At 40.2% G+C, this 24,343-nt stretch overlaps 1 protein-coding gene across 2 annotated transcripts in view; it reads right to left on the bottom strand.

The window, feature by feature from the left end:
• LOC112046074 (tyrosine-protein kinase receptor) overlaps positions 1–24,343 on the bottom strand; it is a 55,510-nt gene that overhangs the window by 22,480 nt on the left and 8,687 nt on the right. For both annotated transcript variants that reach the window (XR_008251641.1, XM_052886786.1), the window contains exons 2-22: positions 23,377–23,465; positions 21,208–21,326; positions 20,110–20,314; positions 19,218–19,299; positions 18,874–18,940; positions 17,888–18,194; positions 16,551–16,717; positions 12,883–13,070; positions 12,053–12,212; positions 10,965–11,112; positions 10,085–10,228; positions 9,408–9,567; positions 8,984–9,163; positions 7,860–8,005; positions 7,292–7,403; positions 5,343–5,459; positions 4,649–4,856; positions 3,934–4,149; positions 2,959–3,126; positions 1,818–2,012; positions 912–1,030 (exon numbers count right to left, since the gene is read on the bottom strand). Coding sequence is in view for 1 of the 2 variants with exons in the window: in XM_052886786.1 (XP_052742746.1) it covers positions 912–1,030; positions 1,818–2,012; positions 2,959–3,126; positions 3,934–4,149; positions 4,649–4,856; positions 5,343–5,459; positions 7,292–7,403; positions 7,860–8,005; positions 8,984–9,163; positions 9,408–9,567; positions 10,085–10,228; positions 10,965–11,112; positions 12,053–12,212; positions 12,883–13,070; positions 16,551–16,717; positions 17,888–18,194; positions 18,874–18,940; positions 19,218–19,299; positions 20,110–20,314; positions 21,208–21,326; positions 23,377–23,465 (3,297 nt within the window). In the remaining variant the exon portion in view is untranslated. The remainder of the gene's footprint in view (positions 1–911; positions 1,031–1,817; positions 2,013–2,958; positions 3,127–3,933; positions 4,150–4,648; positions 4,857–5,342; positions 5,460–7,291; positions 7,404–7,859; positions 8,006–8,983; positions 9,164–9,407; positions 9,568–10,084; positions 10,229–10,964; positions 11,113–12,052; positions 12,213–12,882; positions 13,071–16,550; positions 16,718–17,887; positions 18,195–18,873; positions 18,941–19,217; positions 19,300–20,109; positions 20,315–21,207; positions 21,327–23,376; positions 23,466–24,343) is intronic.

Here is a 24,343-nt window from a genome sequence, read left to right as displayed (position 1 = left end):
CTCGCATATCAGTCGGTACACGTCCGAGGGACACCCTGTATATTGGAACAAATAATAAAAAAACAGTTTCTTTGCAGTATTTTATAAGGAACTTTTTGTTTGTAAAACGTAACTATGTTAAATACCCAAGTTTTCTTTTTTTAAAGAAATTTTCAACAGTTTGGCGATGACCTCATATCTCAGAGAGTACCTGAATGAGCTGGTTCCTGTCATTGGCACTAATAGTAGATAGTTAATGAACATTATCATGGAGCTGAATTGGTGACGGACTAGGGAGGTAGCTTCAATATTTATTGTGTCACTATTTTGGTAACATGGGCAATTTGCAGGTCATATTATCAACATCGGCAAGCGAGTTAGAGGATAAATCCTATCAAGATGGGTGTCAATTCGTCTTAGCAATTTGTTTTTTCATTGGTTTCGCATGTGCATATTATTGCAAGTAAAGTAATAATTTTTATCAAATTATTACGTACATACTTTAAAAACAATTTCTCCTATTGGGGTGAAAGTGGTCGAAAATATATTCCATCGTCCGTCAGTCGGTCCTATTTTTTGAGAGAATCCTGTAAATTAATCACATACATTGTGCACCTTGTGCTTAATATGTTACATATTCAAGTAGTATATTGAATATAATGCATTCAACTTTATGCAAGAAAACTCTAAAATGCTGTACATAAATGATAATCCTTAAAGACGTTTTTTCAGTTATTTTGATTTCAACACAAAATTACTAAACCTATTTTCATGAAAATGAAATGGGACCAATTCCTCTTCCATACAAAAAAAAACATACGCGTCGAATCTATACCCTCCTCCTTTTTTGAAGTCGGGTAAAAATAAAACGTGCAAGTGGTACGATTTTCCCGCCAAAGATTGGCTACTGTAATGCACCGTGTATTGCTCACCGTGGGGTCGCTCCAGCCGACCCCCGCCGGAGACCATCTGCATGACCTCTCGGTTGGCGCAGCCGGTGTACGGCATGATGCCCAGCGAGAACACCTCCCACAGCAGCACCCCGTACGACCTACAACAGTACGACCATACATACATCTCGGCTGGTGGGAGGCTTCGGCCGTGGCTAGTTACCACCCTACCGACAAAGACCGCCAAGCGGTTCCGGTATGTTGTCGTGTAGAAACCGAAAGGGGTATGGATTTTCATCCTCCTCCTAACAAGTTACCCCGCTTCCATCTTAGATTGCATCATCACTTACCATCCTTATTATGTATCGCAGTAAAACAATGAGTCACTACATCGATTTTCGTCTTATTTTCGTTTTTGTGATCATCTGATATAGTTATTTTTACGAAATTACCTTGGCTACGCCATTTTACATCAAGTGGCAATGATGTTTTGTTTTAACAATCGTCTAATATGAATATTTCAACAAAATAACGTAATTATGTCAGTTTTTCGTTAAAATAACGTTACTAGCTGCCACTACCACTACTAGACTAATGTTACATTACGTAAAAATGACGATTATTGTGTCATTTCGTTAAAAACACAATGTTTGATGATTGCAAAAACGAAAATACGATGAAAAATGATGATGAATGATGCATACATAATAACCCTGCAGCTGAGATTGTATGATTTGAGCAATTAATTTATGCATATACATGGCAGTGTTATAATAATTAATTTAATTTTACATCAAAATTTAATCCTAATAAATTTTAAAATCCTACCGACTGCGCCAATTTTAACTCAAATGCTAAAATTGGCGCAGTCGGTAGGATTCTAGTTATCCTTATTGAGCTACTTAGTTAAGTAGAGTAGCAAAAGTTACAGTAATAGACAAAACTTACCAAACATCAGTTTTAACAGTAAAAATCCCATCTATGTACGACTCCGGCGGCATCCACTTGATGGGCAGCATGGCTTTACCGCCCTTCTTGTAGTAGTCGGACCGGTAGATGTCGCGCGCCATGCCGAAGTCGGCTATCTTCACGACACGACCGGGACCGCGTGAAGTTAGCAAACAGTTGCGAGCTGCTATATCTCTGCAGGACATGAAAAATGAAATTTATATGAATCAAGTAGTTGGGCCATTAGTTTACAGCAGGGTTTCCCAAAGTAGGGTACGCGAACGCATAGGGGTTCGCCATTCGACGGCAGGGGGTTCGCGACAAGATTTGAGTATTGGTGGCTTGATAACTGATATCGAGAAAAAATTAAGATTAAAATTGTCCAAAATTACTACTAACATTGAATCCATTTGCGACAAGAAACAAGCACACCCATCACATTAATAATTACAAAGATATTTCTTTTGGTACTTTATGTATTACCTTTCATTCAAATAAAAACCTTATTTTCTTTTGACAGTAGAAGAAAATAATAAGAAAGAAATTTAAACAGGGGTTCGTGGAGCCGAAAGTTAGAGAAACCCTGATATAAAGCAATAGTCACACCATTTATGGTTTAAAAACTTCTGAACCAGTGTGATTTATTGAATACTATTGGATCTACACGGCCCGCTGCCTCACTTGCGTAGTTTGTTCGTTCCTTCGTTCTCGAGGGCGTATGGGGATGAAATACATGCCTTTGTTACTTGCTGATAATGTAGTTCTCCACTGATGAAAGAAATTTTAAAATGGATTTAATTGGCGCCACAATCACTTTTTAGCAGTCTCTGCTTAGTATGTTAATAGAAGAAACGAATTCCCATATTTTCCGCAACATGACGTTATTTTCCCCTTTTTTTTTATTATTATTCTTTACAAGTTAGCCCTTGACTACAATCTCACCTGATGGTAGGTGATGATGCTATCTAAGATGGAAGCGGGCTAACTTCTTAGGAGGAGGATGAAAATCCACACCCCTTTTGGTTTCTACACGACATCGTACCGGAACGCTAAATCGCTTGGCGGTACGTTTTTGTCGGGTGGTAACTAGCCAGGGCCGAAGCCTCCCACCAGTCAAAATTTCTGGCCTAGAAATACTGACCTGTGCACAAATCTCCTGGCCTCCAAATACTTGCAACCCTTGCTCACGTCGATGGCGCACAGCAGCAGGTCCTTCATGGTGAGCGCGCTGGCTCGCTCCGGCCGCGGGCGACTCTCGCGCAGGAAGTTCTTCAGGTCCCCGCCCGCCAGCAGCTCTAGTACTATGAACCTGGACAGAATCACCCTGCTTATATAATAACTGCAATGCTTCGTTAGCGTTCAAATCACAGAACAACCTATGGGCATAACATCCGTAAACGAAGTATAACGTGAAGGAAAAAAGATATTGTCAGTAGCAAATTTTTGGCTGCTCAGTTTTCGGTGCTTAGGTCTGAACTCTGAAGACATGACGAGAATACAGGTTGAGGAATTTGGAATATAGATCCATCATCATCATTATCAACATAATAATCAGCCGTCGATTATCCACTGACCAGACATAGGTAAGCTATAAGGACATGCAAATACCTGCACTATTAATCTATCACACACAAAGATACTCCGATCATAACTCGCTCAATCAACAGCCTGTATTCGTCCACTGCTGGGTATAGGTCTTTCCCAGAGCGCGCCACCACACTCGATCTAGAACTGGAGGCCTTCGTGTGTTGGCGCTTCTCATAGGAAGAATTGCCCATAATGACCACGCTGGGCAGGCGGGTTGGTCATCGCAGTGCCAGACTGATTGCACAAGTGTCGCTGCTGCCCGACACCGACCTGTAACATTTACCTCATTCTCATTCTGTTGCCGGTCGTCAGAGCCTCGTTTGCTAATCAGCGGAAGACACCGCGGGCAGGTGAGGTTGACAGTTGGAGTACTGGGTGGTGGTGCACTCCCTTACCCACGCTCCATCGCTTACTAAATTTAAGTCCATGATCATAGATTTTACATAAAGAAGAAAACCCAGAACTCATGTTCTGTACCTACCAGTAACGGTCCAACAAAACAGTACAAATAGACGTTAATGAAACTCACCGGGGATGTCTATCAAAGCAAACTCCAATTAGGTGTACTATGTTCGGATGGTTGAACTTGGCCATGATAGCGGCTTCCATTAGGAAGTCTGACTCCGACTGCCCCGTCGACAGCTCCGGCAGAGTCTTGACTGCGACGGGCATCTCCACGCTGTCACCAGCGCGGTGCCGGTACAAGCCCTGGTACACTTCACCGAAGGCACCTTGACCTAAAGCCCTGCAGCAAGAGTACCATTGTTAAAAGACAATCATCCCCAAAAATTCAAAATGATTTTAGTTTAGTTAACAAGCATTTTGGAAACAAGTCTGTTTGTAGTGATTAATGAATCTACCAGCGGTTCAGAAGGTAGGATCTAGGAACTAGAAGCACCGGAAATTAACTCAACAGTACAATAAGATCAGGATCCCCATAAATGTCGCCAAGTGTCAATATTTAATTTATGTACTAGAATGTTAGTATTTTAATTCCGAAGAGGACCTCTTCGGAATATAATCCTGAAATATGCTCAAAGTCTACCTGTTCTCCTGTTAACATCTGGCATACATCTGTTGTACATGTCTTTTGGTCAAGAATTAGTAGACTTCTGTTAAAGGAATTAAGAGCAATAAAAAGAAGAAGAAATAAAACTTGAAAAAACTAAAACTCTGCTAACCATGTATTCGTAGCTGGTGAAAATTTTAGATTTTACGAATTCAGAAGGTTCAATGTGACTTACTTGACAAGTTTCAAACTCTCCCTGGCAACCTTCGGCAGCCCCCTGACATCGACCCCCTGGGGTAAGAAACTCTCGCCGCCATAGTGAGGGTTGAAGGCCATGCTCAAAGAGTTGTCGGTGCCAGGCCTCAGGCGGTGAAGCTGCAGCTCTTGCTGGCGGTACTGCTTCTGCATGTTGTCGGCTTCTTTCTCTCTCTGGTATTTGTTGTCTGCGGTAAAATTACCTACATTATTACCTTCATAAGATCTTCATCGTAATTATCATGAGTGTACTATAAAGTTTAGAGCTAAGGAGAACCATATTACTTACAGTAAGTTTTAATTTTACTACAATGATGAATTATCACAAATGCCTTCCACGTCTTGAAAGTCAGGAATGCCTTTCGTAATAGGAAAATCATTTGGAAAACATTGAATAAGTTACCAAATCTTAGCATCATGCCGTTTAAGTCAAGAATATGGTTGGAGTTGAATATTTCAGCTGGCGCCAGGACCCAGGACTATCTTGCTTTACATTTTATTTTACGCTGAAAAATAAGAAACTTACTTATCCTAATAGCTATACAAATCATGTCCACGTGGAATGGTGCCAAGAATAAGAATATTGGCTGCATTTTCTTGTTAGCAGTAAGGCTGACCCTTCGGGTAAATAGGTAAGAAGGTTAAACATTAGGTATATTAAAAACTATACTTACAGACATGCAGCGAAAAGAACAATACGATGCCGATAAAAATGACCACGATGATTCCGAGTACGATGCACATCACCATCCAGTTCTCGTACCAAGGGTCGTCCGACGACGCCGATGTTGCTGCGAGGGAAAATAGCATTACTTAGCCTTTAGGTCTACGGCATAAAACTAGCATCGATTCCGACTCGACTGGGCATCATCATCATCATTATCAACCCATATTCTGCTCACTGCTGAGCTCGAGTCTTTCGAGATTGGCAGACTTCACACACGCAGAATATTAAGAAAAATCTCTGGTATTCAGGATTCCTCACGATGTTTTCCTTCACCGTTTAGAGACACGTGATATTTCATCTCTTCAAATGCACACAAATGAAAAGTTGGAGGTGCATACCCCGGACGGTATTCGAACTTACACCCTTCGGAATCGGAGGCAGAGGTCATATCCACTGGGCTATCACGGCTCATCTATGATTTATAGTACAGACGAAACATGAGTGGCGTTAAGGCTAACAAGCTCAGACTTTAAACCACCACCGATTCAAACTCAACTGGGCAGCACAAGAATTGGGCTGATTTGTAAGGTCACGGAATTGGGCTGATTTGTAACAGTATAAAAATTTTAATAAAAAAAATTCAACCGACTTCCAACTCAAAAATTAACCTTAACTAAAAAGCAAAAAATAACATCTTACCTATGTGCTACCTTCTGATCAGTTTGAAGGCGGTGCCAAGCCAGTGATGTTTTATTTTAAGCCGTTTATATTACAAAATATCTGTGGTTCTTTCAGAAATGGCTTTAATTAAAACATGACACTGGTTTGGCACCGCCTTCAAACTGATCAGAAGGTAGCACATAGGTAAGATGTTATTTTTTGCTTTTTAGTTAAGGTTAATTTTTGAGTTGGAAGTCGGTTGAATTTTTTTTATTAAAATTTTTATTTTTTAATTTTTAGTGTTAGCACACGTACTGAGTGTGAACAAAAATTAATAAGCAATTAGTTGAAATCTAAGTCCTACAATCCCAATATCATTTACAAAATTTCACTCCCCCTTTATTCGCACGTAATATGAATATTCAGAAAAACGTGAAAGGTGACTGTCCTCCGTCTTCATCACCAGACCCCCTATGCAGTCACAATCCATATGGTTGGAAAGTTCTCATCAATATAAAATTTATCAAGTCTAAACACAAGGTAGCTACTGTGAACCGTCGAGGAGTTCCCTTAACTCTCCTTCATCTTCGTCATCAGACCCCTAATACAGTCACGACCTATTCAGGTGGAAAGTTCTCATCAATACAAAATTATCAAGTCAAAACACAAGGTGGCTACTGTGAACCATCGAGGAGTTCTCTTAACTATCCTTCGTCTTCATCACCAGACCCCTAATACATTCACAACCCATCTAGGTGAAAAGTTCTCATCAATACAAATTTATCAAGTCCAAACACAAGGTAGCTATTGTGAACCGTTGAGGAGTTCTCTTAACTGTTCTTCGTCTTCATCGTCAGACCCTTAATACAGACACAAACCATCTAGGTGGAAAGTTCTCATCAATACAAATAAATCAAGCCCAAACAAAAGGTACCTGCTGTAAATCGTTGACGAGTTCCATCGTCTGTGTATCGGCTCCATCATCAGACCAACTGCAGACCTTCATAAAATTGTAATGGTTTAAAATACCTTATGGAAACATTAACAAACGCACTAGCCGTCCCTACGGTTTTCGAAAGTTCCCCTCGATTTCTCCAGGATGCCATCATCAAATCCTGACATGAAAAAAATGGGACCACACTGGAATGAAACTCTTCAAAACAAAAAAAGAATTTTCAAAATCGGTCCACAAATGACGGAATTATCGCTGGACATACATAAAAAAAAAAAAAAAACATACATACAGCCGAACGTAGAACCTCCTCCTTTTTGGAAGTCGGTTAAAAACGAACTCACATATGCACTTAGTGGGGTCATTCTCATCCGTGATCCAGTCCGAAGGGCAGTAGCATTTCACTTCACTGCGGTATTCGTTCATGGCGACGCAGCGGTAGTTGCAGCCACATTTCTGGAACGATAAATACAAATGTAGTTTGAACGCAAAATCTTATAATATCTTCATCTTCACACCAAGGCGGATCATATAGCCAAGTCGTCTTCCTCCATTCCTGAGCCTGTTCCGCGCTTGGACATGATGTTTGCTGGTATGCGTAAAGTTAATCCTCATCTGCGCGTTACAGAAGTGTTACAGAAGATTTTGCATTCCGCTCACTTCTTTCCTGCTCGTATGTCATCATATTTTCAACCCTGGGGTGCGATTCCGCTATTTTACACTCGTTGACGAACTTGTCACCTATTACATGTCTTATTCGAATTTGAACTTTATGTTTATGGGATGCCAAAATTAAAATGTCATTTACAACAAAGTAGCCATGGAAATGAACGATGTGACGGGGCTGAAATGTGTAGGCGAGGACGCCTCTCCGTCGAGGCCTGTCACCTGCCGCAGTACGTCAACACTCACGTGTATGGCGGGCACGATGAGCACCTCCCCCGGGCCGGTGCGCGCCGCCATGTTGACGTCGCTGAAGTCGTTGACGCCGCGCGTGGTGTCCACGTACGACCAGCCGCCGCCGCCGTGCAGGCCCTCCCCGTCGTGCGTGCTGCCACCTGCCGACAAATACCATGTGCATTGATTTCTTTTCTCCTAATTAATCACAGCCCCTGCACATGGCAGCGACAATATGACAGCTGCTTACCGGACTTGACGAAGTCTAACATTCATTTATACCCATAGGCTAAAAGTCTCAACCTCGAAAGGAGTTGGAAGAGTCGTATCGGGGGAGAAAGCTCCCTCGCGTCTTATGCGGACGAGGAGGCCTCGAGGTCTGTATCGACTATTATCGGGCGGAGAAGACTCACGTTCTTGCCTCATTAGACGGTCCGGCGGATGACGCTATTAAACAAATGGCAGGGAGACGCTGGATGCAGACGACTCAGGATTGGAAGTTCCTACAAAAGGATTATGTCTGGCAGCATCGTGATGATGAAGATAACGAGATCATTTTTACCGTTAACCCCGCCATACTGCCAACTTATCATTATTCATTATACAAAAACCAAAAAAAAAATAGGTTTATTAAACCAATTTTTTTTTTGGTTTTTGAATACTCGAGGAAAATTTGCTTTTACACTGCCAAGATTTACAATAACACTCCTAAGGCCAAGGCCCAGTCACTAGGCGATGAATTGGAACACCATGATAGTAGAATCTGACAAAAATTTCTTAACCTTTCTTTTCTTAATCTTAACCTTTTTGTATTCCACAGAAGGTTAATTAAGAAGATTATTAATAGTGGCGAACGCTGGAGGAAATCGCTTGATGAAGTCGCCCATCAGAAATAATTCCTCAGGTTGGTTGATGGTTTCTGTGTTCCCGAAGCGCCTTGAAAGAGTAAATGTCCTAACAACCATAGAGAGATTGTCTTTGCGATAGCTGGATTGTGATTGTTTGCAAAACCGCTGCCTTGACCCATTCACCAGGCAAATTGGAACAACGTGGAGGTCCATAGAAGCCTAGCAAAGGCTTCTTTATTGCCTTGCCTTCCGCTGAGAGACGGTATCTACTTTAGATGTTGGTGCACTTACCGACCCAGCCGCCTCCACCGCCACCACGCAAGCACCCACCGCCGCCGCCACCAAAGCCACCATGCGCGCCGCCGTTGCACGCCACGCCACCCAGACCTCCATCTGCTAGTGAGAAGCCCCGGATCAGCTCGAAGCCCGGCGTTATGGGCCCGGAGCGAGATAGCCAGCCGCCTCCAGCACCTGAAATTATTTGAAGGTTTAGATTTCTCATATTTAGTCCCCGACGCAAAAGTGTCTGTGGAATCTTCGTCTTCCAACGTGCGGACCGATTTTGCTGTTTTGAGACAGCATTTATGAATGTTCTTTAATGAAACAAAACCTCTTGATTAACCGTGAGGATTCAGGGGAAAGGGGTAGTTCCCTTTCCCCTGAATACTGAGGGTGAAACCGGAGGATGTCTGCTTCTAAAAAATATGATGCTTACCAGAGGTACGTCCAGGTTGTCCGTACATGTAGCCGGACTCTGCCGAGGCGTTAGTGCGTCCGCGCGCGTGCTGCGAGCCGTCGTCACGGAACACCCCCACCGACAGCCCGCCGCCCCCTCCGCCGACCAGCAAGGGTATTTTCTGCCCTTCTCTGTCCACCTAAGGGTGAAAGATATATCATCAAGTGTCTTCGTTGTAACCGAATATCGGAATCGGTATGGTCGAAAGTAGTAAAATAAAACTTGAATGAGGGAACGAGGGTGGTATAAAAGACATGAGACTTGTGGCTAACTCAGTGGTCCAACACCTTACGTTCTTGTAATTCAAAATAGTTCCGAGAGAAAATGTTACTTCTGTGAATAGAAAAACAATTTAAAAATCGCTATCTTCGAATGTGTCGCCAACAAAGAATTGAGATTGAAAACGCAAGGAAAAAGCAGCGATGTAGGCTCTGGCAGTTAAATGTATGCTGTGTTATGAGCAATAGTGACAGAAGTTTGAGCTACGAAAAATTTTGAAGAGAAGTAAAGAAAAGGGGAAGAGATGAAACCACATCTGTAACTACATCACAAAGAAATGTTTCGTGTTTCCAAGCATCCTTCGTAGTCAGTTGGATACACTGCTAATCAACAGAAGTATTCGAAAGAAAAAAGATATCTTCGTGTAGAACTCTTACCAGAAACACATAGGTGGCGCCTCCCCCGCCGCCGCCGCCGTCGGTGACATGTGTGTTCCGCACCGCGTGCGTCTTGCTGGTGAACAGGAGCGTGTCGTTGGTCTCCCGCCGGGAGCACTCCTGGCTCTCCTGAGCTGACAGTGTCTGGAATATGGCAATACTTGTCACACAGGTATCTGATCGAAATAGATACCTGTCTTCTGATTATTATTAACCCCTATCATCATATCTCCGTACCACCTATTTGCGCATTTTGTTCTGAGAGTTGTTCTATAGAAAAAGATTTGGCTTTGGATGTAGTATTAAGATGTAGAGAAGCGTTTGACAGTCAGACAGTTGACAGACAGCGCGGTGGTGTAAAACGAAGGAAAATTCGGGAAAAAAAACGAACCTTCAGTTTATGCACACAAACGCGTATGGTCTTAGACAAACCCACCACCTCCCATGGCCCCAGAGTCCTCATGGCCCGAATCGTGGGAGGGCGAGGCGGCACTTGCAATGTATAATTTCCCTCGTCTCTTATGCCATTGGTGCGCGAATTCCCATTGCGCGCGCTTGCTCTGTCATCTTAATAATAATATGCTCTCGACCGAATTGCTTTTTTTTTCAGCTATGGCGGCCAATCTCATGGTGAGATTAACTAGGAGATATTATAGCACAGCAAGCACAGGAGCACTTTCTTTTCCCTTACTCTCATAGTCTGATAGGATGGCAGACCGACACGACCGTTGAAAGGTCAGGCGCAGGACTGCTTTACGTGCTGACCGAGGAATGGGGGACTATCAACACCGGCAATTTCCCAACTTCAGGCTGCTATTAAGGTAAGGTCTGTAAACTATATCTAAGGTCAAATGGACTTTACGGAATAGATTGAGCATACCTTCTTGCACGCGTTGGTCCCCTGCTGGCCCAGCAGCATGTAGAGCCGCTCGCCTTTGTGCAGCTCGAACAGTCCCCGCGCCTGCGCGCCGTGAGACACGCCCGCCCACATGGAGCCCAGCCCGCCCGACGCGCCCGTCGCCAAGATACTGAGGAACAAGCACCCATATTTGAAAAATGAACGTTATCAATATTTCCCTTCACTGCTCTGCTCCTATTGATCCTAGCATAATGAAACCTGCCAAGGAGTATGAAGATTAATTGTACCAAGTTTCGTTAAAATCCGTAGAGTAGTTTTTGTTTCTATAACGAACATACAGACAGACGAAAAATTTACTGATTGCATTTTTCTTTGGCAAGTTCATCAAAAATTCTTATAAAAATTCAATAATAAGACGAATACTTCAGCATTCCATGAATTCACCATATGTCGCGTTTATCGTGTGGCAGAGATGAAAAATTCCAGGCACACCCCGGGACTTGTGACACGAGGGTAGATTTAAAGTAACCTCTTTAAGACCATGACTACTCCATGTAGTTTTTTTCTCTGCACAGCCAAATTTCATAGGATCCTACTAGAACACCTTTGGATTGCTGTTGTAATATAGACGAGTTAGAAAACAGCTTATTGAAAGTTTTTGCTGGTATGCCTGTCGTACCCCATTCTAGGTCGCGCCGCATATCATCTGATTGGATTCACGAACTGTTAACTTACGTCAACAGGCCTTCGCTTCGCTTCGCACCTCCCACACTTGAATGCCGGCGAAGGGCGACGCGGGTGTGTTGTAGGCCGCAGCACATCGTCTGGTTGTACCAACTGTTAACTCACGTGTAGAGGCCTTCGCTGGGCACCTCCCACACTTGTATGCCGGCGAAGGGCGGCGCCGTCAGTACTGTGACGTGCACTGGTGTGTAGTAGGCTGCAGCACATCGTCTGGTTGTACCAACTGTTAACTCACGTGTAGAGGCCTTCGCTGGGCACCTCCCACACTTGTATGCCGGCGAAGGGCGGCGCCGTCAGTACTGTGACGTGCACTGGTGTGTAGTAGGCTGCAGCACATCGTCTGGTTGTACCAACTGTTAACTCACGTGTAGAGGCCTTCGCTGGGCACCTCCCACACTTGTATGCCGGCGAAGGGCGGCGCCGTCAGTACTGTGACGTCAGCGGGCGTGCTGTTGTAGGCCGCGTCGCACATCGTCTGGTTTGGACCAAAGCGCCCAGTAGCGTTGCATGTCGAGAAACGGTAATCTGAAAGAAAAAGTTCCTGGTCAAATCATTCAATCTCAAACTAGAGAGCCCTTGGAAGACAGGCCTTCCTCATTTTATAAAACCTGATACTTTCTCAGCTCATTTTCGTACCATCAATGATGTTAGAAAATAGAGGTAGAAAGATAGATTTCATAAACCACATTCGATGTTTCCATCTTCGATGTTATCAATGGCGCGTTTACAGTGCAGCGACTGAGCTCAGGTTTGCTAATTAGCATAGCTTTAAAGTGCCATTTGCGGTCCGCGTATACCTATATCTACCTCTATTTATTCTAACATCATTGCCTACCAAGGGTAGTCAAGGCTTCGCTTTGACTTATGTGCATTTCTTTTCTATCCCTACCCTACACTTCCCTACTCCTACCCCAACTCTATTGATAAAAGCTATTATTTATTGTTGTAAGCGTATTTTTATATTTTCCTCAATATTATATAAGAATTTATGTCCCCTGCCCTGTCCATCGATATAATAAGCCCCAGTCACTTACTATATTGACAACCCTTCGAAAAAATATTTTGTTATTAAAAATCATAAAATGGTCTCCATTGAAAGAGACTGACCACTAGGGTAATAATTTCTTAGTATGAGATATATTTGTTAATTGTATGTTTCACACGTAAATTGTAGAAAAAAAATTAGGAATCTCACATTGAACGTCAGCGAAGTCGTTGTGCGGAGTAGTCTTCTCCTCGAACACGGGGTCGTAGTAGTTGTAGTCGCCGAGCTCGGTCGCGTTGACGTTGAGGCCGAAGCACTCGGGCGCCATCGAGAAGTCGTCGATGGCGGCGTCCGAGTATATCCTCATGCCCATGCGGGTTTTGAACAGGAAGTAGTATCTGCAGCAAAATTACACAATAGGGATTTTTATTATATTTTAAAAGCCCTTTGCCTTGACTACAATCTCATCTGATGGTAAAAGATGCAATCTATGTTGCTAAAACGGGCTAACTTGTTAGGAGGAAGAAAATCCACACCCCTTTCGGTTTTGCCGTACCGGATCGGAAGGGTGGTAACTAGCCACGGCCGAAACCTGAACCAAATAAGAAAACCTCAATCTGTCCAGCCGGGTATCAAAACCAGGACCTCCGTCTTGTAAATACACCGCAAATACCACTGCGTAAAAAATATGGAATATCATCAGTCTGTTCTCACATCAACAGCCCACTATAGGGTCTTGTAGGAGAGAACATATGGTCCAGATTTGGTCCAGACCCACAACGCCATTCCAATGCGGGTTGCCGGGCTTAGGGTGATAATGTTTCTTTACAGAGTAAAGACCACTGTCAGATACTAATGACTCACACACGCCACGCGGTCTCACCCACGTAGAATCTTAGACCATTAATAACTGGACGTGGTTCGCTAACCGTTACCCCTCTGGCAAAGATCAAAAATCTATGATCTAATGCGTTTATAAAAACTGTTGCTACAGAATCGATTTTTCATTGTTGTAATCGTTTTCGTCGTGTAAGGAGCTCCCTAAAAATGCCGGTTTGTGTAGTTAAATGGCATAAAAAACGGTCAAAAACTTGTAGTTTAGTAAAAGATGGAGTAACGTTTCATTTGAAAGTATTTAAACCTTAATTTTATCAAATTTTTAATAAAAACAATTTATAAAAATAATCGATTCTTTTGACGAAACAGCCAAACATCGATCAGTAATCGAATATTCTATGTATTTAATCTGTGGATAGTCTAAGCAATGTCACAGTAAATATGCAAGCAGTAGTTTGACTTCATACTAGAGGTCGAAATGCGAGCTATACCTCAATTTCAATTTCAACTTACTAGTTAAATAGATTTTATTAATTAGAAATAAGACTAACTCACTAACATACTAAACTTAAAACAGATACACTAACAATATACTAAACCGAGGGTTTTGTCTGTGCAATTATGGACGAAGTTATAAAGACGAGAAACTACCAGAAACACATTATGAAATATGGCACTCTAGACATCTGTCGAGCGTGTCATCGCCCTGGGGAGTCCACCTTGCTACGGGGCGAATACTTGCACAGACATAATCAAGAAGCCAAGATAATCCACCAACAGCTTGCTCTTCAATATGGCCTTATCGATTTTGAGATGTCTTACTATAGGTACGACCCAGCGTCAGTTCTTGAAAATAGCAGTGCATTGCTCTACTGGGACCGAACGATTATCACTGACAGATATATTGTAGCCAATAGACCTGATATAGTGCTAATCGATCGGTCAGTGCGTCGTGCAATAATTTTTGATATTACAGTTCCAAATGACGATAATCTGGTTAAAGCCGAAAAGGAAAAAGTATCAAAATACTTGGACCTTGCTCACGAGATTACCGCCATGTGGAATGTTGAGTCAACTATTATTGTTCCGATAGTTGTTTCAGTCAATGGTCTTATAGCGAAAAGCTTCGACCAACACCTTAAGAAGCTTTCGCTTAACTGTTGGATCAAGAGTCGGATACAAAAGGAAGTGATTCTTGAGACGGCGCGTATTGTGAGGAGGTTCCTCAATCTGGAGCCCTGACCACCGGTTGCTTGGGCACTCAAATGTCCCGCAGCGGGAGGGTGATTTTTTTTATAAATTTTTAATAATGTTTTGTATTTTATACTTATATTGTTAAAAATTAAAAAAAAGAAGTAATAAATAAATGAGAGTAACTTAATTACTAACATAGAAAAAAAAATTAAAACTGTTACTCTTATTAATTGAAAAATTTGTTTAATGTAAGGAATAATAAAGGCTTTGAAATTGAGAAAAACATAAGGGATTAAAGGGCTAACATAATCTACGGAACCCTACACTGCGCGTGGCTCGACACGCATTTGACCGGTTTTTTAATATTTGGTCACGTAGTGTAGAGGTAATACCAAGATGGATCACCAAAATAAACATACGACTTATCCTTCAAGGTCATTGATTAGTATCAGCCGTATTTAAATCTACCATTAAAAAAACAACACGCATTTTATTGATCACTTCCTATTTTACTACAATTTACAAAATATTTTATTTGTTTACATAAAAAAAGTATATTTACAATCACAAAACTAAATGGAAATACAAAGTTGGCAAATGTAATTAAAATGCTGGAGACAGGCAGCCCTATCACATGTTTACGTACCGCGCGCTGTAAGTGTTTATTTCAAAAATACGGCCGAGTATACTGCTTGTAAGTATCTATTTTTACTGTGCACAATGTGTTTGTTAGTGTGTAAAAATTACGCGTGTGTGTATTGCGAGTCAAATTTATAGTTGTGTGTAGTGTATGTGTGTGTGTGGACACAGAAAATACTTAATGGTGTTAAATGTTTTCGATGTGTGAGTTTACCTCGTCCCCCTCAAAAATTACAGACTTTTTTGTTGGTGAATTTGGGTGCGAACCGCGTCCAGTTATTAATGGTCTAAGCGTAGAATATGTATTTTTTAAACATACCTGACATAAAACTATGATAAAATTAAAAGCCAGAGAAAGCTCTTAAAAAATATATTAAACATTTTAAGAACCGCCATTTTAAGCTAGCGCGCTATGCGAACGTGGGCTAGACCTTACTTATGACGTCACAAATGTCAAAAGACAATAATTTTGAATTGGTCGCCTTGACTGATGTAGTTATCGTGGAAAGTTACGTATCTTTTTGAACGGACCAATAGCGAATGTTTTTCTATTATTGGGTTACCTGTGGATTTTAAAATTTTATTTAATAACAAAAACTCACAACTCAGTAAATTAGTGTTGTGAGTACCATATATTATAATACCATAGCAATAAAGAAGGAAAAGAAAAACATCTTAACTTACTTAATTTAAAACCTAAGTGTGGAACCTTTCATGCTGTTAAGTACTTACCTCCCCCAAGTATGCCCCCTCAAATTTAACTAGTATAGGAGGCAGGGCTTCAACTTAATTTGTGTTATGGAGTTTTGATGAATAAAGATTTATTATTATAATAATTATTATTTTTTATTTAATACTCTTTATTTGTACACCACAATAAATAAAAGAAAACAAGCAGAACAGAAACATAAGAAAAAATAGAATACAAAAGGCGGCCTTATCGCTTAGTAGCGATCTCTTCCAGGCAACCTTAGGCTTAGCAACTTATTATGATAACTGTAGGTGGTGTGTACGTAATAATAATGTACATTATACATACATACAAATAACTACACACTAATACATAAACCATAATACACAAATTATAATGAATGTATGCATAAAGCAACCCAAAAAAGAAAACTGAATAAATATTCAACCAGCACGTCAGATATATATAACTGTAAGGTGGATTAGTTAATACTAAGATCTTCAATTAGATAACTTACCGTCTAGTTATGTTCGGCAAAAATATGGCCGCCCTGAGCCAGTTCTCCCCTTTGTCTTTGGTAGAGAACCACAGAGAAGTGGTGACGTTGCCGCGCGGGGTCATCTCCACCACGTCGACGCTCAGGGAGCCGGTGTTCCTCCCGTTTTGTTGGTAGTAGAACCTTATCTGTTTGTGAATATATAGTTTTAAGTTTTTACGGTTATTTATCTAAAGGAAAAGTGAACGCGGAACTTGGATTAGAAAGAAGCAAGAATTTTTTGTTTTTATAATATGCACTAGCGGACGTATGTAAACTTTCAACCTTGTGGTCACCTCTTTAAGGGTTGAATATCAAAAAATCTTGAATCACATCATATGTTCGTATTTTTTTCATGATTTAAATAAATTAAATATCTGTCTCAAACGGTGAAAGAAAAATACCGTAAGGAAACCTGCCAAATACTAAAGAATTTTCTAAATTCTCTGCGTGTGTGCAAAGTTTGCCAATTCGCATTGGGCCAGCTAAGAATTAAGGACTTTCCATACAAACTTTCAACCCCTTTTCATCCTCTTCTACTTTTATTTTAGTGTTAAAAGTACCCTATGTTTCGCTCCAAGGTCCCTTATACCAAAATTCATCATGATCTATTCAGCCGTTTAGCCATACAAAGGTAACAGACAGACAGACAGACTTACTTTCGCATTTATAATATTAGTATAGATATATTAAGAAAATTTATATTAAATTAATTATACGTATTTCATTATAAAATTTTACGGAATGCGTATCTTAGTCTATATCAGAGGCGTAGCTATGTAGACGAAGCGAAAGGCCCACTTCACCTCGATCTAAATGGGGCCCTAAAAGAATATCGAAATACAATAATTACTAAAAATTAATTAATCCGAAAGATAACATGATCACATTGAAATATGTTTTTAATCTGTTTGATTACTTGCGCTTTTAAGATATAAAAAATACGGATAAAGACAGACAGACAATCCTATTTCTACTTGGCAAGTAGAGATAGGATATGAACAAGTACAAGATATGAACTGAATGACTGAATCTCTATTTGATGACCCCATGCACTATACACGACCGTGTCTCCATTACAACGTCTTAAAGGTAAAACCTTACTTTATTGACACCATATGTTAATAGTAGATTGTTATACATGCCCCTGATTGTTGTACATGCTTCTTCTCATCCTAAGGATGAGAAGAAGCTATTTTTAATATGTTAGGTTAAGTCATTGTGCCAGTTATACCAATAAAACAAAAAGAAATATGTATAAATAGATATAGACTACGACAGTTTAAGTAAAATGAAACCTTAACGAAAATCTTACTGACCATACAACAATTGTAGTATCTTGAGTTGATGTCCCCATGCACTTTAGGTGGGGGGTTGAATACGACGGTCTTCATGACAGCGGTTGACGCGAAGTCGGCTCTCTCTTTGTTGGGGCCAGTGACGTTCATGTTGACGAAGAAGTAGAAGCCGACGCAGGCGATGGTGTAGTTGATGTGCGCGGGGGAGAAGGGGATCCGAGGGTTGATGGTGGTGTGGACTGCTGGTGGCCCGCACGTATGGTCGTAGTTGGGACCGGTCTTGTCAGTGGGCGTTGGTCCGCTGTGGCGCGACCATTTTAAGATTGGCCTGGAAATTGGGCATCATCAGTCTGGAGTTATTGGATTTTCTTATAAGTATTAAATGACATTGTTATTAAACACGGATAAAATTCACGTGATACTCCCCATCCCACAACCCTCTCCCAACGCGCCCTGCGTGTCGCAGTTTGGATCATGCCGCGTTGCAAGAACTAGCTCACAACTAAGGGCCCCGTATGGGTTCGAAACTATTCGAGCATATTTCGACGTTGTATCACGTGAGTTTTAGCCATTCATTAAGACATATTAGCCTTTAACTGCTATCTCACTTGCTAGGTTAATGTCGTCCTAAAGATGTATCGTAATATCCTAATGAAATCAGTCAGTCCTAGCTGTCAGATTAACACATAAATTAAATTACTCTTTGGTTTAACATTAGTAAATTAATCAAAGACTAAAAAAATTCATTATAATCAGAATTTATTTTAGGAAATTATCTGTAACAGTCTGGCTACTTTGGAAAACAATCGTTTGGTACATACTGTGATTTATTGCGTATTATCTTCAATCAATGTCCAAGTTAAAGTGAAATTACGTTTCATCAGTAAGTTACGTTTAATTAAACTTAGAATCATTTATTTTTAACATTAATATCGTTTAACTTAGTGGTGCTAACTGCTAAGTTTCGCAATAAACTTCTAGTTCAAACTCAATTAATAATTACTCACTGTGGTACATTTTCGAATCCACAGGCATCCGTTTCAAAATTGCAATAAGATCCAAAAGGCATTTTATCTGTAAAGAAAATAAAATTAATTCAAATAACCGCTTAACTAGTAGTTTAATTTAGTAGTTAAATGGGGTAGTTACTAACTACCACATTTTGAAAACAGCCTCCTCCTGTGTTTTTGCATGCTCCTATGATTTGGCATGATTACCTACAGTATCAACATCAGTGAGAATATAGTACTGTGTTAAATTACTATCGGCAAATAGAGGTGTAGCATACTTTTGTAATGACACCAAAGTATCTTAATTTCTGAGAAATTTTCAATTTCAAGGTTTTTCTCACCACAATTCTGATGTTCATCACTTCCATCATCGCAGTCCTTCAACAAATCGCAGACCTGCTGCAATTTGATGCACGACTCCTTCTGCAAAACAAATAAGGTTTATGATCTATCTCAAACTGACTACATTTCTTATACAACAAAACTCTTGACCGCAGTTTAACTAGCGGCTTTTGGACTTATTAATACAATCTCATAGTTATTGCAGCAAAATAATCAAAACTACATGGTCCAAAATTGTATGGAGCCCATGATCAGTCATTGTACCCTGGCGGAAATAAAAGAAAATATTTTTTTAAACTATTTTTGATTATACAAATCTACGAATTTACTTCAATTCTTTCGAAATAACATTAATTCTCTCCCAAGAAATGCAACACTATTATGGGTAATAATGGCGGATTGATGACGTTTACAATGCAGTAGTAGTGAATTTGACGTTTGCTGTCAATGGTCATGTCATAGTTGCTTTAAGGGCGACATCTTGTTAAATAGCTCAAAAACTTAGGTTTTAATTTTATTTATTCCTTTTTATTTAGTTAGATTTATTCACTTTTTTAGATTTTAATAAAATCCTTGTATATTTTAAATTCTAATGGTACAGGGTACAAGAGTGGACCTGAAATGGACCATCTCCTTTGCAATGTATTTCTAATTTTGTAGTAAGCTTAATTTACAAGCACTTTGCTTAAATGCTATTATTCTATCTCTCTGTACTTTGTGTCAACTGCTCTGGTATTTTCAATAGCCTTTGCAAATTTCATAATGCATCATCATGCATCATACATAGCCCAAATTCATTTATCACTTGAAAGAAACTACTTTTTCTCAACTTCCCCATAATTTTATAACAGGAAACTGAATTCGATGAAACAAAAGCCTAGTGTTCCTCACATTCATGATCCTGCACTTGTGCTGATGGAGCTGGCACTCGCCCCCGCCCACCGGCGGCTCGGGCAAGCACTCCACCATGCGGATGTTGTCCAGCGCGATGTGCGGCAGCGTGTGCAGCAGGCTCACGGAGCTCGGCCGGCTGATCTCGATGATGATGCGCACCTCCTGCTGCACCTTGCCGATCATGAAGCTCATTGGCTGCCAGCTGGGAAACAAAGGCTTTTTGTAACATCTGCAGAAGCAAAATAGGTCATTTATTACTGTACCGCATTTGTGCAATTCCTTTTGAACACACAGATACACAGATTCCTTTTGAATACAGAGATTTTACCCGTAAACGCCGTACATATTTCCAACGCAGGAGTCGAAAGATAAGGGTCGCTCAGAAATGACGGCATAGTGCTCAGAGTTATTTTCTGATATAGTAGCCTTCTAAGCGTAATTCATGTTGGTTCATTTCACATGTAATTTTTGTTGAAGGGCCTGTAGTCTATGACTGATTGAACCACCATAAAAACCTATAATAGCATCGACTATATTAAAGCAACGCAGCAATAAGTAGGTAAGTAATCATCATCGATATTAGAGGATCTCGCAGCAGACTCCTTTAAAATCCTACAAAGCACTGCCATGCGTGAATCATCAATATAAGACAAGGGTTCTAAGTCTCATTTGAGTGAAATTTCATCAATAAAATACACCATGTTAGGCGTAGGAATACCATACTTTATAATACCAGTATGCCTAGTGGCAGTTTTCAATGTTTCCATACTGTGACTATCGCGTAACCGTAAACGCGAATTTGTAAGGAATTGAAACAGTTGTGCAGTAGTGTCACTAAATGGCGCTATTACAATTCGCGTTTACGGTTACGCGATTATTACAGTATGAAAACGTTGAAAACTGCCACTCGGCGAACAGAAGGTACCAGAATAAATAATCCTTAAATAAAAAAGCTTTATATTTACTTGCTATCCACCATAAACTGCAGCATCATTCGTCATGGCATCATCTGTTTTTAAGGCATCGTTACAGCCAAATAAACTGCTATAGTAAAATGTAAGTAACAACATAGCAATGAAATACAGGAAAACTTACGAGTCTGAATTGCTTCCAGCGATCTCCTGTAAAATCAACTGAACTCCAGACTGCGTTGATTCGGAGACCAGTCTGATGGTGGCGTTTTGCATCTTGCTCTGATGTAGTCTGGCTTCGAACTGAGCGACAAAGAGAAAAAAATTGTAATTGAAAGACAACTAAAGCAAGGCATCCAAACCTATCTGTTTATATTGTTTTTCTTTCCATGTGCACTTTAAGTATAGATTTGCGTTTAGTAACAACTTAATGTCAGCACAATATTAGAATTTTCGATTTTCATATAAGCCGTCTTCTGGATTCATTGATATATAGGATGCTGGGGAGTATTATCCATAACTTTAAGGTGTTGACGAGATAACGTATAGGAACCGAACTGTATAACTAATATATTAATAACTAAAAAAAAAACATTTTGTCATACAATGTAATTCAAATAATTCCGACTATTCATGTAACACGAAACCCGCACACCAGAGAATTATCTTAATTCTCTGCGTGTGTGAAGTCTGCCAATCCGCATTGGGCCAGCGTGGTGGACTATTGGCCTAACCCCTCTCATTCTGAGAGGAGACTCGAGCTCAGCAGTGAGCCGAATATGGGTTGATGACGACGATGTAACACCCGTACGTACAGGCTACGTCATTAATAATAGAATGCGTTTATGAGCCACATATTAAGTTTACAAAAGAAATGACGGCCTCCGTGGCGCAGTGGTATGCGCGGTGGATTTACAAGACGGAGGTTCTGGTTTCGATCCCCGGCTGGGCAGATTGAGATTTTCTTAATTTGTCCAGGTCTGGCTGGTTACCACCCTACCGGCAAAGACGTACCGCCAAGCGATTAAGCGTTCCGGTACGATGCAGTAAACCGAAAGGGGTGTGGATTTTCATCCTCCTACTAACAAGTTAGCCCGCTTCCATCGTTGACTGCATCATCACTTACCATCAGGTGAGATTGTAGTCAAGGGCTAACTTGTAAATAATAAAAAAAAAAATATTATTTACTCCGAAAATATTCATTTGAAAAAACATGTTCCTTGAATACTTTGAATTACTCTTTGTTAAGTAATATAATAAATATGAGAAATACCCTCGAGTACCCTGTTTATTGAAGCAAAATAATCAAAGTAATTTATTTCTAATAAGCTTAGTTTACAAGCACTTTTGACTATTTCTAGCGACTATTGACGAGAACAGTGTAGTAGGTATTAGATCTTAATTCCAAAAAGGTGTAGCTGGTTACTGCAGTAGGTCAAAATTAACTGATGATAATGATTTGCTAATAAACGTGTCTCCTTTCTATTTACCATAACGGTTAACATGTAATACATATTTTTATAGTAATAATTGAAAAGCCAAGCGCCACATGATTGTAAGTGGAAGACTATTGTATTTGCGACATAGTCCGCCTTTATACCTCCATAATCCGGCCCTGTCGCAAAATCCGTTCTTAGCGTCTACTATCTATAAACTACCTCCCTGCCAAATTTTATCTTTGTGCGTCAAGATTTTCGAGACTTCGTGATGAATGACCTTTCGCATTTATAAATTAAGATGGAACAATACTCAGGGCAAGCAAAGAATACGGCCTACATAATGCTGCTCTATGTACATCATCTTTAGGCACTTCATACATACATTAAAGTTTTGCATACCCTAACAAATGTTTTGTTAATGCTTATCCAATGCACATCTGCCCAGTTTGGTTAAATTGTCTTACTATTGCATACCCTGATCAACAAACTTATGCACGCAACTGGGCTCACGTGTCTATAATACACCGGCAACCATTTACAATTCCTTCAGAACTGGACACGACAATGCTGCTTAGCGGCAGAATAAGTAATGGTAGCATTGGTAGTATGAATGAAATGTATTATAAGAAATGTAAACAGTAATTGTTATCAATTGTAAATTATAATACTGTATGACTTTTTCAAAAGAGCAACTGTTGAGTTTCTTGCCGGTATCTTCTCAGCAGAACCTGCCTTCCGAACCGGTGGTAGAATCTTTACAAATAGTCAACTGACGTGTCAAAAGTACTTGTAAACTGAGCCTTTTGCTTGTTAACTGAGATTTTGATTTAGTAGGTACTCCCCACCCAATGGGACAATATTCCAACAGGTGGCGATCGAACCATGGACGTTGACTTTCGTATGTGGCAGCTTACCTTACAAAACTCCCACAGGCCTGGGAATGGTGGTGATTTTATCACCATATTCTCCATTGAAGGGTCTACTGGAAGGTACAGGAAATGACCTGAAACAATAGCAAATTTATTTATACCTTTAATATTAATACTTAAAATAAAAATGAATCTCAGGGAACTATAATTATATTTTTTAAGTTTCTATTATTTGGCTAAATCGATCATTAATTATTGATTTTTTTTACATATTTACCCCCTACCCCATAAAAAACAAACGTCACGCATATACTTGATATCCGCATATACACTCTTTTTATAAATTTGACACATTTTGACGATGACGTTAATTAATATATTAATCAATTACTAATGAAAAATACTTCATCATTTTTCTATACTTTTTGGGAACAGTTTTTAAATTACTTAAAAAACTTAAGACGCCAACTGATGCGACACGGTCCGTGTCCTACACCATCGTGTTCCGTGCGTTCTATCTGCCTAATATTCTTTAATCTGTGATTATATTATATATGTATGATGTATGACATGAGCGTATTAGAATGACCGAATTTATCAGGTCTTTTATTAAGTAAATTGCCTAGGGCCCTATGGTATTATTGTGGGCCCACATGATGAGTTTTTGAGTCCGGCCCTGCTTAAATCGACCAAGTACTTTGTTGGCCATAATCACGTATGCCAAACATGTATTTGCATGTCCGTCCATTGAATGCGTTCATTGCGACTCGCAAACGCTTTGTTTTTCCTCGCTGTCTGTCCAAAATAGATTTGCCATTCAGTGAGTCCATAAGCTGGTACATACTGATGGTTTCTATTTTGAACTTACATATCATGAATAGTTTGTTAGCAATCAGTTAAATAACAATTCCTGAAACAATTTAGTAATGACCAGTGGACGCCCGCAACTTTTTTTAATTTCAGTTTATCCTGTTGCTCAATAATCTCCTCTATATTCCAATGATAGTCATAT

The sequence above is a fragment of the Bicyclus anynana genome, chromosome 18, assembly GCF_947172395.1.
Source record: "Bicyclus anynana chromosome 18, ilBicAnyn1.1, whole genome shotgun sequence".
In the NCBI taxonomy this organism is placed as follows: domain Eukaryota; kingdom Metazoa; phylum Arthropoda; class Insecta; order Lepidoptera; family Nymphalidae; genus Bicyclus; species Bicyclus anynana.
This window is presented reverse-complemented; position numbering and strand designations above follow the sequence as displayed.